Genomic DNA, 16,552 nt, shown 5'->3' with positions numbered 1-16,552 from the left:
GATACTCTGTGGAAGGTATTAAGAATATATGGTGTGGGAGGCAAGTTGTTAGAAGCAGTGAAAAGTTTTTATCGATGATGTAAGGCATGTGTACGTGTAGGAAGAGAGGAAAGTGATTGGTTCTCAGTGAATGTAGGTTTGCAGCAGGGGTGTGTGATGTCTCCATGGTTGTTTAATTTATTTATGGATGGGGTTGTTAGGGAGGTGAATGCAAGAGTTTTGGAAAGAGGGGCAAGTATGAAGTCTGTTGGGGATGAGAGAGCTTGGGAAGTGAGTCAGTTGTTGTTCCCTGATGATACAACGCTGGTGGCTGATTCATGTGAGAAACTGCAGAAGCTGGTGACTGAGTTTGGTAAAGTGTGTGAAAGAAGAAAGTTAAGAGTAAATGTGAATAAGAGCAAGGTTATTAGGTACAGTAGGGTTGAGGGTCAAGTGAATTTGGAGTTAAGTTTGAATGGAGAAAAACTGGAGGAAGTAAAGTGTTTTAGATATCTGAGAGTGGATCTGGCAGCGGATGGAACCATGGAAGCGGAAGTGGATCATAGGGTGGGGGAGGGGGCGAAAATTCTGGGAGCCTTGAAGAATGTGTGGAAGTCGAGAATATTATCTCGGAAAGCAAAAATGGGTATGTTTGAAGGAATAGTGGTTCCAACAATGTTGTATGATTGTGAGGCGTGGGCTATGGATAGAGTTGTGCGCAGGAGGATGGATGTGCTGGAAATGAGATGTTTGAGGACAATGTGTGGTGTGAGGTGGTTTGATTGAGTAAGTAACGTAAGGGTAAGAGAGATGTGTGGAAATAAAAAGAGCGTGGTTGAGAGAGCAGAAGAGGGTGTTTTGAAATGGTTTGGGCACATGGAGAGAATGAGTGAGGAAAGATTGACCAAGAGGATATATGTGTCGGAGGTGGAGGGAACGAGGAGAAGTGGGAGACCAAATTGGAGGTGGAAAGATGGAGTGAAAAAGATTTTGTGTGATCGGGGCCTGAACATGCAGGAGGGTGAAAGGAGGGCAAGGAATAGAGTGAATTGGATTGATGTGGTATACCGGGGTTGACGTGCTGTCAGTGGGTTGAATCGGCATGTGAAGTGTCTGGGGTAAACCATGGAAAGCTGTGTAGGTATGTATATTTGCGTGTGTGGACGTATGTATATACATGTGTATGGGGGTGGGTTGGGCCGTTTCTTTCCTCTGTTTCCTTGCGCTACCTCGCAAACGCAGGGACACAGCGGCAAAAAAATATATATATATATATATATATATATATATATATATATATATATATATATATATATATATATATATATACACACCTTTTAAGAATCCAGGTACTCAATTTAGAGGAAGAGGAAGAAGAGACTGCCACAACCAGGATTCGAACCTACTTATCCAAACCTGGGCAATTTGTAAATGCATGAAGGTCAGCAGCTCTGACTGTTACACCACAAAAGTCCATTATTACCTTTGTGGTTTATAATATAGACTTGTGTATTAAGTTAATTTCTTGAACATAAACTTGTAATTTTATGAAAATTATTTTTTGAAAAATATTTTCCTAACAATACTCTAGAAAATAAAAGCTATAATCTTTATGACTTTTTCCTCCTTTTAGCAACTCATGGTGGAGTCATACTTGTTGGTTCTGTCTGATTCATGAAATGCTGGTAGTGGTGTGTGTTTAGGTCTCAGGACTGAGGTAACCAGCAGATGATTTTTCTCCAATCTTGACATTTTCGAGTAATCACTAAATGGCCAAAAGGAACTGTACATCAAAAGCAGACCTGCAATGTTAAAAAAAGTAACAGATAATGAGGTACAGCATGATGTGTGAAGTATAACAGTATGTAGCATTGCTTATTTTAATTTCTGCTGTTTTACACTTCTGGCAATAAAACTAACTTTTTAATTATATAAGAGCTGTCCCACTGCTAACTACAGAAAATCTGATCATTTTAATTATACATGACATCTAGAGAGTGGACGTGTGCAAATAATTTTTTATAGATATTCCAATTTATGTTACTGTAATAACACTAGTGGGACTTTGAAATAAGTCAGACTAACCTGAAATAAACTTCAGCCCAGTGGAAGTCCACAAAAACATGAAATTGTAGTGGTAGGCCAGTTCTAATGGTAATCCACAAATTAGTTGTTATGATGACAGAAATCCCCCACACTGCCAGCTTTTTCTTTCCATTTGGTCAAAACTGGTGTAGGATACATCAATCAGGTATTATACAATTATTTTTTATTTCCCTAATTTCTACAATTAATTACATAGTTACACTTATAAAAACACCCACACTTTTACTAGCATCATGTTGACAATTAATTACATACAAATTAATTACATAAATATAAAATACTAAACTTATTTAAGTAGACTAATAATTGAATGCGAGTCAGAGGAAAAACAGCTTTGCATTTTTCTTTAAAGTACATAGTCGTAATATCCAGGGTTCTCAAGAAACTGAATCACTCAGAGTTTAGTTATGGTCTGTGGATCTTCATTTCATAGTTTAATCATTATTAAACTATGAAATATCAGCTGTACTGAATCTTACTGCTGCCTTGGATATTGAGAATCCAGTGTGACATTATGACTTGTTAAAGGAGTCTGTACCTTTTACTCTTAGAAAAATTGGACCTTCATGCTTGAACAAGAGAAAATTGGATAATTTACAAAATGTATAAAAAATCTGTAGCGTGAGTATATGTTAGGTACGTAATAACATTAGTATTCAGGACACCTGATTAAGGCCTAATGGATTGGCTCAATAACATGACTGGAAATCTATCACAGTACAAACTTGAATTCAAGAAAGCAAGAAATTCAGTAAAAATTAACATATTGGGTAATAAGTTACACTGTATGGAATATGTCAAAAGAATATTTCAGGGGGTAATGCCTTCACAGAATATGTAGTGACTAAATAAAGCTAAATGAAATACTCGAAAAAAAGGGGGGGTTCAGAGCCTTATTTTCACAAGGATATGTCACTGTCAGCCTAGAATCTTAGTATAAAGAATCCTCTAAGAGTCAAGATGTGGAGACTGGTTTTGTATGTGCCATTTTTGTGTGAACACATTTCTAAAAATGGTTAAGAATGTTTGTGTGAAGTGCACGATAAGCTTAGAATGAGAAAGCAGAAACCTATTCAACTGGTGCCGAAATGCAATTTCTCCTTATACCTATGTTTTATTTCCCTACTCAATTTCAGAACAATACAACTCAACTTTGTAATAAAATAAATATGTTGGGCATAACCATATCAATCACTCTATCCTGTAAACCCAAGAAAAACAACATATTGGAGTCCTTCCCAAAAGGTGGTGGTATGTATTGGCACTGCAACTAATTTTCCTGTGAGCAGCTTTGTAATATCTATGTGGTTTATATTTATCCTTGTATGGAATACTTTTCATGTATCTAAGGAGGTTCTTCCTCCTCTCCTTTAACCAGAATGGAATAAAGAACTTTCCAGTTCATTAATTCTATTGGCATCATTTCAATGAGTGGCCACATCCACCAGGCAGGGATAGTGTGAGGCAAGTAAATAACGTGTTTGGTTTTCTTGTAACAGTTGTTACATGGATACCAAAGGTCTTGGTTGAATTTGTATTTGCATTTTTGCTGATGAGTATATGTGATGTCCTGGAAGGGCATGACTCATGCGTGTGGCTCTAGATGGGCATATGTTTGGAGGGGTGGTGTTTCCAACCTTTTTTTTGCCATCTTTGCTCTATACACCACACACCACATCACTCCAGTTTGCTTTATCCCTTGCTTGTAACATCCACTACCATGATCAAGCCCTGAAAACTTTAGGCCTCTTTCACTCAATCCATATACCTACTCCTTGGTTTCCCCCTTTCCATGCTAATTGCACTTTTGACATATATCTTTTAAGTTACCCTCTGCACATATCCAAACCATTTCAACACACCCCCCTCAGCTGTTTATAAATACTCTTATTACCACAACTCTCTTCCCCTATCATCAATTAAACTTCATCAAACTATATGTTGTCCTCAAGCATTTCCTTTCCAACACATTCACCATCTTCTGTGCCTTGTCATCTTGGGCCAACGTCTCAAATCCATACAACACCGACATACCCAGCTTTGCCCTCATAGACAGCGATATCTCTTTCCACACATTCCTCAATACACTGAAGAACTTTGTCCCCTCACCCACCCTATAGTTAACTGCAACTCCTATATTTTCAACCACTGCCATGTCCACTTCCAGGTATCGAAAACAGTCCACTTTTCCCAAGTTAGCTCCATTCAAACTCACACACTTAATACAGCTACACCTAATAACTAATTGCTGTCAACTTTCTCCTTTCACACACTCTCCCAAACTTAGACACCAACCTTTTGCAATTCTCACTTGATTCTGCCATCAACACTTGTGTCATCAGTAAACTACCTGAGTCATCTTCCAGGCCCCCACCTACAAATACTGCAGACCTGCCCCTCCCTCTAAAACCCTCATGTTCACCTCCCTAACCACCCCATCCCCATCATATTATAAATAGATTAAACATCCATGGTGATATCACACACCCCTACTGCAGACCCATCATCTTTAAGATGTAGTACTTCCAGTAGCAGAAAAATGTGGACTCTTGGATAGAAAAGTTCTTTGAAAAAATGTGGACTCATTTGGATAGAGAAGTTTTCTGACAAGACAGTAGTCCTAATGATACAGCCTAGCCAAAGTATCCTTTCACTCAGTGTAACAATTAGTTAGGTTAATGCAAATTTTTTAAAAGAACTGTACTGTACAGAAGTGTTTTCTAAGTATTTTTACTATCCGAAATTTGTTATATTGCATTTACATAGGTAGTCTTATTTTGTGCCTTTTAAATTCAATTTTCTTATTTGCACTTATTTAAATTACCCCCATATTCTAGGTGAGGAGACAAGTAATCATAATCCTCCTCCCCCTTGCCTATATTATTTTATCTCACTTTGCAGTTTCCCTGGATTTGAACTTTTTTGCTTTGGCTAGCCAAGGGTTGGATCACTCAAACTCATCCTTCTAGACCTAATCCTTTGAATACTTCTTTCTGTATCTCTGATGCCTCTTCCCTATGGGAACTTCCATCAAGGGAGTGGCCATGGCAAAAGAGCCTCCATGTATCCCTATCCTTACATGCATCCCTCCCATACAACATTCCACACTTTCTACAACCATTTCTCTCCCTTCAGTAGTCTTCCACCCATATGCATGAACACTCTTTCCCATTACCTTTCTCTACCCCTCCTATTTTCTTTCAAGTACAGGTTGAATCTTGACAATCTGGCAACCTTGGGAACAGAGCTCTTCTGGATTAGACAATGCTGTACTAGCAGTCATCAATTTTAGAAAAACCTTTTTATTCTACTACACAGAAATAAATCATTGTATAATATGTATTCATAATGTAAAACAGTGGTAAATAAGATTCTATTAAAATAATTTTGATTCATTACTGACTTACCTAATGTGCTGCATTACTCCTGCTTCCAATTTGAGAAGTTGAGATGTACAGCTAGCTTCAAGTTTTGGTAGGAGTGGAATATATGGGTTGCTTGCTCTCTGTTTCCTCTATTCAATAAAAGTACCATCTAAGGCTGGTACATCTGAGATAGCAGATGTTGGGGATTTTCAACTGAAGAGGGTTGTGCTTCATTCATTAGTTATCTTTATAAACATATATGATAGCTGAAGTTGTTTCAAATAATTTCGTCTTTCCTTATTTAGTTTGAGTATATGTTCATAATTTCCTAATTGGTTATAAAACTCCATTGTCCTGATCCTGTAATCATCTTGTTGGCAAATGATCAACCTACCTAATGAAATTTTTTCAATCAAGACACTCATTTTTGTAACTTCTTACTCATTCTCATTATTTCTGCTGGGATTTACAATCACGTATACATGTTCTTTATCAGCAAGTTGATGATTAATAGTTTCATTTAAGTCAGTTCCCATCCATTCTTCTAAGTTTTCTAAATTCAGCTTGACTGCAGTAACTGCAGAAATATCAGTTACAAATTTACATATTTGATATATTCAAGCAAATCAAGGACAGTTTCTTTCTCTCAAGAGAAAGAAAAACAAGTAAATTCTACATCAGGGTATTTAACAAGATGCTGGCCACAAGTTATGCCATCTATTTTTCAGGGTTAAGGAGACAACCAACTGCTATGCACTAGCAAAAGGCTACAGAACATCTTTCATGTTATATTCCTTGATGTATGCCTCTGCAACATGCCTCAATCTTGTGGTTGAATGAGTGATGTACATTTCAGTGTCAAACATGATGCTACAACAATGTCCTTCATGAATAGGTCAGCACTGGGGTAAGCTAACAGTAAAAGGACTTTACAATTTGGGTGAAGCCAAACAGATGTACTGTGAGCTCTGGCTTCTGTGGTTAAAAATTCAAACCACTCAATGATAATCTTGCAGTAATCCAACCATTCTTATTGGGACGATAAATTTTCATATACCTTTAACACTTTTCAGTGTACTAGGGCTTAAACTCTTGTCTATGACCAACAAAATGCATCTCAGCATATCTGCTGGATTTGAATATCCTATGATTTTTAATTGGTCCTCTAAACTTTTAAATCCAATTGGTGCTCCTTCATCTTCTGCAGCTATTTCTTGGCAAGCAACACCAATATAACATTGTTTTGCTGGAACTGTATATCTCCTCAGGACTTATCTTTTCATCAGACACTAACGGCAAATTCGTTGACACACGGTTGGCTACCTCTGAGTCTGCCGAATCCTTCTCCCCACACACAGCAAACAGATGTAAGTCCTGGGTATTATTACACTCAGTCTAAATTACATTCTTCAAGAAATATCTTGGCCTGCTCCATGGTCATTTCTCCTGACATATTATTTCTCTGTAGTTTAAACCACCTAATCGATACCTGCTCAAGTTCTGGACAAGTACCCTCTTTCAACATTGTACAAATACACATTTGTTTATTTGGTTCACTATCACCATAAAACAGAATTTTTTCTTTCTGCCATAGAGAGCAGATGATCCTACTACACCATATATCACACAACTGCTGAACTGATGTACCAAAGTCAAGCTTTTTTTTTTTCTTTTTTTTTTTACAAATTCCACCTTGTCCTGTACTGATGTGGAATAATGTTTACTTTCTGTACCATCCAGGACACTTGTTTTCTTTGTTTAAGACATATCTAAGGGTAATTATTTGCAAAATACATGAGACAAAACTATAAGACCAGACAGTTAAATCATGGAAGTAAACTTAACTATTAGACTGTTGAATGATAACATGATTTATGGTATGCTGTGTCAAGCAGTATCTTATATTTTAATTTTTGAAAAAATATATACTGTGATTATGAGTGCATTAAGGAAAAAAAAATGTAGGATACATAATCAGTGTATAGCGAAATAAAAGTCATTTTTAAATGGTGTACATAAGTCATGTGACCTGGTATGTGATGCACCATCCATTAACCCACAGTTACAAGTTCTGTTTCCTTATTTTTTTTTACTTTCACGGGAATACAATTTCACACTTGATGCTAGTTCTACTAATAAAACCAATCTCCAATTTTTTTAGCCTGCAAATTCAAAGTCGAAACTAGCAAAGAAAACTGAGCAGCCTCCCTCTGATTAGTGTTAAATCATCTACATCAATTTGATGCTTTTCTTTTTCTTAAACTGTTATACTGAACTTGTATTTGTTCATAAATGATTGTTATAGAATATTGTAAAGGCAAAACAGTATGTGTGCTGGAGCAATTCAGCAAATTAAAGTTGAGGGAGTGGCAGGAAATTTGAAAATGTCTGCAGCACTGGTGTTGCCAAACCAGAGATTGCCGATTACTGGATTACCGAGGTTCAGTCTGTGCTACAAATTTGTTATAGTGGTCCTCTAGATGCTTTCAAAGTTTTGAACTAGTTCATGAATCTTGCTGAATTATAAGACTTATTCATTTCTAGAATATTTGCAGTGTGGTTCATTAGTTCATTCCTGCTTTGGACCTCATTATTTAATACCTCAGAATTTGATCTTCAACATTCTTTTGAGCGATCATCTTCATTATATGCAACAGATTCCCTTAGGGGGAAATAAGGGGAAAAGCCCAAAAGATACCATCTGAGTTTGTTCTTTTTATTCGGTAACATTTTAGAGCTGCAGAAATGTTGTTATTTACAATATTTTGAAAAACTAATATTCTCTCTAATTTTGCTCTTTCTTAGCTGCATAAATTTTACAACTGATTCTCATAAAATAATGTAGTTTCAAGTTACTGTGGGGAGTGACTGCTACACCATGCAGTTCGTAAATATTATCAATGCTGCTCTGTCAAATTTTATAAATAATCTTGCATAGTTTAACTTTACTTACTTTCTCTGAACCTTATATCTTTGGTACTCATCACATAAATAAGTGAGTTTGGAGCAATCCCTCTCTTGGATGGTGCAAAGAAAGGATACTGAGAAATGTTTGCTTGTCTGATGTGTTAGTCTATTGATGGTAGTGTTAAAATAGTTCCAAGTACAGTCAAAAGAGCATTTCATTGTAATATTTTTTGTGTTGCATATGCAGAGATTTCTGAGCAAGAATCCTTGGAAGAACCTCAGACATGCTGAAATATGAACACACTAATTATGTGTGTGAGTGAATCAGGAAGAGACTCATGTTGTGTGAGGTGAAATGGCTGAGAAGAAAATAACAAAGTCACATGCCACTTGACTTCCTACTCTTCATCAAAAGTATATGAATCATTTTGCAGGTGAAAGTCCTTATCAGCAATGTGCTGGAAAAATTAAAGGTGAAAAAGGGAGTTCATTTATATATGTAAGGAAAGACATACGAAACAGTCTGGTACCCTCAAAGTTATCAAGTGAGTGTGTGTGTGTCAACATTTATGTATTTCTGAACACAAGTACATATGCATACAACATATGCATCTGTGTAATTCATAATACTGATAATCACTGTATATATTTAAACTTGGTTCTGCAATGGTTACAAAATTTAATTACAACAAATTTTCTGTAACAACTGATATAATCATAAAACATGCTTTATTTTCACATATGGTATAAAACATCTGTGAAAATAGTTTATTTCATCTTAATATCTGTTTTGAGCTGCAAGTTACTAATATTTCAGCATTTTAGAATAGGCACTACTTTTATGACTTCTGATATCATGATATATAAGGAACTCATACATCTGTATTTGTGAAAGAAATTTCGTGATTATAAGAAATTATAGTCTATCTGATTTTACAGATTAATTGCATTTGTTTTTTATCTGAATATGCTTTTGATAAGAAAGTGGTATATCATTACAAAAACTTACTGAATATCACTTCATAGCCTAATTTTTGTGAATATCCAGAGTAAATGAATTCTTTTCATATTGTACTAGTACTTAAACTACAAAAAGGAACCACTATCTTTTTACTGTTTACATATATTTAAGGTCTTACTACTACATCTATATAAAGTTCCTTGGGGATAAGTGTTTGATGCTTTTATAAAGCCTATACTTTATCATTACTAAGAATCAAATTTTCTTGCTTCTTTCTTAATACATAACTCAAATTTTACATGCTTAACAAAATGGAAAATAATGCTTGATTATACAGTCCCACTTACAATTCATCAATAATGTTTAGAGAAAGGTTCTCCAAAAAAAAACTACGCATATCTGGACTGGCATCATAAATTTCAACATATCTTTGTTCTTGCCAAACATCTTCATATCATATCAATTAATTTTGAAATACACAGGTATGTACACTTACTAATATATATTCTTAAAAAAGTAATTTTTTTTTTTAATTACAATAACAATAAACTGAGCAAAAATTATTCTTACATTCCATTGTGATTTTGATGTCAACTGATACTGTTAATGAGGAAGCTTTGTTTCATACCTGGTAGTATGGTGTGTTTTGAATGCTTTGTTTCATAACTTAACTGGTATAATTTTTTCCATGTTGGTTAGTAACTATAAGTATTATTTTAACTATAGTGAGTACACCTCATTTCAGTTCAAGAGGGTATTCCCTGTTCTAATAGGCTACTGAAGAATTAATAAATTCAACCCAAGTACTCCATTTTTCATCATTTTAGTATTTCCTTATATGAATTCAGCACATTTGTTAGGCTAATTGTGTGTTGCACCAATAGTAAATGAAAAGCCACATGCACCATTTGCAACTTTCTAAACCAGTATGGATTTTCCTGAATGGATATCTATAAGAACTACTAGGTCGGTGTGAATTCACTCTGAAGCAGTGTAAGGCATAGCAGGAACATTCCCTTAACTCTCACAACACACCATAGGGGGTTATGAAGATCACATACAAAACTCACAAAATTTAAATACAAAAGGAAAGTTATATGTACATGAAGTGACTAAAGTGTAGAAAAAGTAAATTGTGAATCCAGTGCCACATACAATGTCTACAAGAAGTCATATGTAACAAGTAACCTGTAACTTCTTAATCAAGGTCTAAGCAATATAAACCTAGTATACCAGACTTACATGCTTTGTGTTTAGGCATTACACAAGATGATATGAAGTAGTACATGTATGCTTAATGAATGTGGCTACCACATACTAAAGAAATATTATTTACATGGTACAAAATGAAACGTCATACTTTTCCTTAATCATACAATCCTGGAAGGCATACATAATTGGATTTTGGTGTTTTTTATAGCAACTTTCACATTCTGACTAGCAGTTATGGCACCTTTGATCAATAGCACAATGAAAAATATGGGGTCAGTTATTCCTCGTACAGAAATTTCTCACTGTCAAAGAACATGGAAATCAATACTTTATATATATATATATATATATATATATATATATATATATATATATATATATATATATATATATACACATATATATATATATATATATATATATATATATATATACATATATATATATATATATATATATATATATATATATATATATAAAACCTTTTTGCTCTGTTACTTTTCAAAATAACTAAAAAAAATCACTTTGATGGTAATCACCACAAAAAGTATCTTTCATCTCTCAGCTAATTACCCATTAATAATGTCTTATTAATCACTACACAAATCTTAAATCTCCCTCATATACAATATTAATACAGGTAGAGTATCTGGCAACTGAAAATCTATTTAATAAAATAATATACTTCATGACAATTAAGATTTGAGCATTTAAAATTCCTGCTGTTATATTTCCGAGCATTGTGGTCATCAACACATAATCCATGAAAGATACCAGGTCTTCAATGAGTCTTCCTTTCTAGCTTTTGGTTCAAAACATTTACCATATAATCAGTTAATAATACAGTAAAATATATTTTTCATGAAGAATGTGTGGAAAGACAGACTGTTATCTCGGAGCAAAAATGTATACGTTTGAAGGAATAGTAGTTCCAACAATATTATATGGTTGCAAGGCATGAGCTACAGACAGGGTTGTACAGAGGAGGGGGCTGCATTGGAGAATATGTGGTGTGAGGCAGTTTGATTAGGTAAATAATGAAAGGGTAAGAGAGATGTCTGGTAATAGAGTGTGGTTCAGTGAGCAAAAGGTGTGTTGAAATGGTATGGACATATGGAGAGAATGAATGAGGAAAGGTTGCCAAAGAGGATTATGTGTCAGAGGTGCAGGGAACAAGAAGAAGCGGGAGACCAAATTGGTGGAAGGCTGGAGTTAAAAAGATCTTGAGCGATCAGGGCCTGAACATACAAGAGGGTGAGAAGCATGTAAGGAATAGAGTGAACTGGAACAATGTGGTATACCAGGGTCAACATGCTGTCAATGGGCATTAGAAACATCTGGGAAAACCATGGAAAGGTCTGGGGTCCTGGATGTTGATAGGGAGCTGTGGTTTCAGTGCATTACACATGACAGCTAGAGATGGAGTGTGAATAAATATGGCCTTTTTTGCCTGTTTCCCTGGCACCATCTCTCTGAAGCAAGAGGTAGAGATGCTGTTTCCTGTGGGGCAGGGTAGCACCAGGAATGGATGAAGGCAAGCAAGTATGAATATGTACATGTGTATATATGTCTTTTTATGTGTCTGTATATGTGTGTATATCTATGTATTTGTGCATGAATGGGCATTTGTGTATATATATGTATGAGTGGATGGGCCATTCTTCGTCTCTTTCATGCTGCTACTTCACTGATGCGGGAAACAGCAATCAAGTATAATAATATAATAAAATAATATATATTTTTTTATTATACTTAAATTACTGTTTCCCGCATCAGTGAGGTAGCACCAGGAAACAGATGAAGAGTGGCACATCCACTCATATACACATATATGTACTTATATAAATGCCCATACATGCACATATATATACATATCATATACACATATACATACATATACATATATAGACATATACATATTCATACTTGCCTGCCTTCATCCATTCCCGGTGCCACCCCACCCTACTTATTCAAAAAAATAATGCTGAAAGTGGAAGTACTACATGAAAAACAAATGTTTGGGATCCCCAGAGGCCAACACTGCTTTCAGCTAAAAACATTTAGTTTATACTTAGTGAATAATATGGTACACTGTATTCTTCATACAATATTTTCTTGTATTTCTCTTCAGTAGGTTCTTAACCCCTTATATACCTTAATTTTGTTTTGTGGTATGTGTGTGCTCCCCTACTAAACACCCATATCATACCATGGTAGTGGATTGTAGTATATGCATACTATGCTAAATATTCAGCTAAATATTCATGTTATTAAGTGGAAAATATGCATGGTATGGAACTTTTCCTAAACCATATGGTGGCAACAGGCTTGTGTAATGCACGCAAAGAAATGTGACGTATACAGGTGAGATGAAATGTCACTAGAGTTTATCCAGCAAGTTTCTGCATTCATTGTTCATGCTTTTCTCTAAATCATTTGTATGTCTTTTAAGAGATGTGATATTACACTCTCCCACAATGTCCATAGATGTCCTTGCTGGATCACTGGTCACCAATGTTTCATGTCTGCCGTAAGGTGGCAAAGAGTTTAGCTCACTGTAATAATAGTATTACATGACCCATCTGACAGAGAGTATGAAAATGACTCAGAAAGTGATTATCTACCAGTACAAAGGCTAGAGGGGCTAATGTGATGACAAAACAAGCAAGATGAAGCTAAAGGCAATGGTAAAATTTAAATCACATTCAGTTAATGACATGGTATAGCTAAGTTTTGCATCTGTATTTTTCTATGCAGTTCTTATCATTATGTTCTCTCCTAGCTCAAGAACAAATTATGATTCACATAATCAGAAACTTAAAGCTGAAAATGGCTGATAAAAATAAAAGGGCTGCATAATATATGAACACCTGAATGGAAGTTAATTACATTCAACTTATACTTGGTTAATGATAAGGTAGATTGCATTTTTCATATATTTCTACTCCACAATTCTCCTCACTAAGTTTTTACCTAATGCATGAGTTAAAAATTACAGGCATTTGCAGAAAATACTAATATAAGTAAATGGTTTATTATATATTTTCCTTGGACAGATGGTCTTGATAGTATCCACTTCATGCAATTACCCACATACTGGAAGTCTCCGAGTCAAAATCTTTTCAGTTGACAGTTACTCTACCTGAACAACATATATGATAAAGGAAAGTTATGGGCACTGTTAAACCATCCTATCTCTCTAACTTAATGGAAATTTATTATGTACATTTACTCTGGGAAGTTAAAATCTAATTTTGGTAATTCATATAAAAAGATCACCCTACTTGTCTACCACCTTTATCACAAATGTGAATCTGAAATTTCAAACAGCAGTTACCTTGCAAAAATTTTGGCACAATCCAGAAGTAATCATCTCAAGAAAGAGCATTAATGCAACTGATGGAAGTTCAGTCAACGTAATTTTTCAAATCTGAGACCATTTTTAATTTCAAAAAATTCATCAGGGTGTCATTCATCAGCAAGATTACTTTGTGGGGGCTCAGAATATTTAGTGAATGCTGCAATATCTTGTTATGCTACAAAAATACCTCAAAAGTGAACAGGAGTGATTTCAGTGTTTTTGTTATCAGTTCCCTACTATGACTGATTTAATGCTTATCAACCCTAGGACTGATGTGAGTATAACCTAGTTTAGTCCAAATGATGTACCCAGCAATGTCTACAAAGATCACATGCATATCTTGTATTTTCATGACTTTATGTGAACTTACCATAGTTTAACGAGACTCAAGAAATTTATTAATCAATAAATGAGGATATTCAATTATATATAAAAAAAATCTAAATTACTCAGTCTATCGGGACAGCAGATTGAATATATTTTATTTTATTTATTATACTTGATCGCTGTTTCCAGCATCAGCGAGATGATGATCTTGTTGCAATTCCAACTGACAGAAGAGGCAAAAAAAATAGGAACATTAACATTTACTTGACAATGAAGAAACTTTTACATAATGCAGCCAGTGTTTCCTTTTGTGCAGGCAGAAACCAGATATCTACCTTGATTCTCAAATTTGGACAATCACAAACTCCTTGCCACAGAACTTCTACCAACACACAGCTCCTTTCTGATCACTGGTCTGACACATACTAAACCAAAAGGATCTACCATGATTTGGTTCAACCGAATGAGTCCACCATAGTCACATTACTGTTGGGACAGAATCTCAGTCCAGGTGATCGAAATAAAGTTGATTAATGGCACGAAACATGACTTCAATAACTTCATAATCTTCATTTTTCAAAGTAAGCACATTTTATCTCCTTTAGTTTCCCATACTGGTTGAATATATCATCATTCTAATTCAAATATAACTTCCAATCTTCTTTTGACTGCATTTCTTTGTTTTCTAATAGTACTAAATCAAATTTTCCTACTACCCTCTCTAGACTAGATATATTATAGACTAGTGTTGTAAAGCATCATTAAATGTGGTATTTTTCTTTATATGCATGTGCAGGGTGATATATATACATATATATTTTTATATTTAACTACCAATTTTGTAATTTTCAAGTAACCTAATTTCTAAATAAACTGTAACTGGTATTACTGAAAGATTTGAAAGTGCAGCATAAGGCACATTATTAATATAGGACCTGTTACGATGTTTAATCTGTAATGAAACATCAACACTGTGCCCTAATTTAAAATCTATACTTATATTTCCAATTAATTTTCTGACTCCATACATAATTTGAATTAAATATCCAAACAATACTGTCTGTTGTCTACCAAAAATAAGCATACAAAGCACATTTATAAATTATGCTCGGCCACAAAAATTCCACATTAATCTGAATTACTTTTGTGCATGATACACAACCAATTACATTTCCCTTTCCCATTTTCATGGAGGACTCCTGCACTGGCTTTATGATGATGTTTGGATAAGATTTCCTCAAAAATATGGGAAAAATAATGGTTAATAATTTACAACCCATGAGGGAACAATTATATATGTGAAGCATTATCACAGAGTGGCAGTTGGGCCGAGCATAAACCTGACTCATGATGACCTAGAGTGAACTGCGGGTCAGACAACAGAGGAATCGACCTGTGCCCTACGTTTGGCATCAAGGCGCTGCAATTTGCTATCCACCTCTGTAGTCATTTTCAGTAAATCAGGTTGCCCAGGGATGGAGGTTATGTGTGATCGAGCTGATCTTCTGGAGCCATGCCGTGTTAGTGTCCCTGTCTGAGGAGTACCTGGTATAGGACGACCCAGTGCATTCATGTAGTCGGCAATAAGGAGAGTGAGTTCTAGAATCTGGAAAGTGAAAAAGTTATTGATAAATACTGTAATTTCGATATTATTTTTATTATGATTGATGTTTTACCCTAAATGTCACTAACACACACTCCCTAGCTCAAGTATAAACCCCTATTTCCTTATAAAATGGCAGCGCTCTTTAACTGTTCATTTTATCATTGTTTCACCTATTTGCGTACATAAAGAAACATCAATCATCAGTTTCACACAATATCAATCCAACTGTGCAGCAGTTTTTCCTCATTCATGTATTGTAAAATAAAATTGTTCCAGGAAACTCTCATTTTCCAGAAAAGCAAAGGCGCACCAGAATTAGCAATAGAGGACAAAGGTATACCTAAGGCAGTCACACACATTCCTACCCCAGGAAACCATTTTATGGAGCTCCTGCAGCACAATGAAGTTGGCCAAGTCTACCATGCAGGACTACAGGCCAAGAAGTGTTTCATCTTTTTGAAACTAAATTATATATTTACCAATAAACTAGGACCATTTTCTAAAAAAAAAAGTCCTGGTGTTATCCTGGAACCTTCAACCCAAGGCTGTGCTACTTCAAGAAGGAAGGAAATGTTGATATCTTTGAGGCGATAAGTTCTTTGACCATCATTTCTAGCCTCCTTGTCACTCTCCAAGTACCACAAGCAACTGCTCCAATACGTTCAAAACAGTTTTGGTATATAAATCATTATTCTACTGTTTTGTGTACTATTACATTTAAAGGTACA

The 16,552-nt window shown here is 35.1% G+C and overlaps 1 protein-coding gene across 6 annotated transcripts in view; it reads right to left on the bottom strand.

Moving 5' to 3' along the window:
- Positions 1 to 16,552, bottom strand: part of LOC139755396 (uncharacterized protein CG43867) — a 1,135,206-nt gene that overhangs the window by 9,340 nt on the left and 1,109,314 nt on the right. For 5 of the 6 annotated variants that reach the window (XM_071673657.1, XM_071673658.1, XM_071673660.1 and 2 more), the window contains 3 exons: positions 15,623 to 15,824; positions 2,065 to 2,207; positions 1,634 to 1,781 (listed from right to left, as the gene is read on the bottom strand). In XM_071673657.1, coding sequence (XP_071529758.1) covers positions 2,146 to 2,207; positions 15,623 to 15,824 — 264 coding nt within the window. In that variant the 3' untranslated portion in view covers positions 1,634 to 1,781; positions 2,065 to 2,145. Of the gene's footprint in view, positions 1 to 1,633; positions 1,782 to 2,064; positions 2,208 to 2,231; positions 15,825 to 16,552 lie in introns of those variants that run through there. The other variant, XM_071673659.1, reaches the window with a different exon arrangement.

Source organism: Panulirus ornatus, chromosome 19 (genome assembly GCF_036320965.1).
Source record: "Panulirus ornatus isolate Po-2019 chromosome 19, ASM3632096v1, whole genome shotgun sequence".
NCBI lineage: Eukaryota > Metazoa > Arthropoda > Malacostraca > Decapoda > Palinuridae > Panulirus > Panulirus ornatus.
The sequence above is the reverse complement of the archived record's forward strand: the minus strand, read 5'-3'. Positions and strand labels throughout refer to the sequence as shown.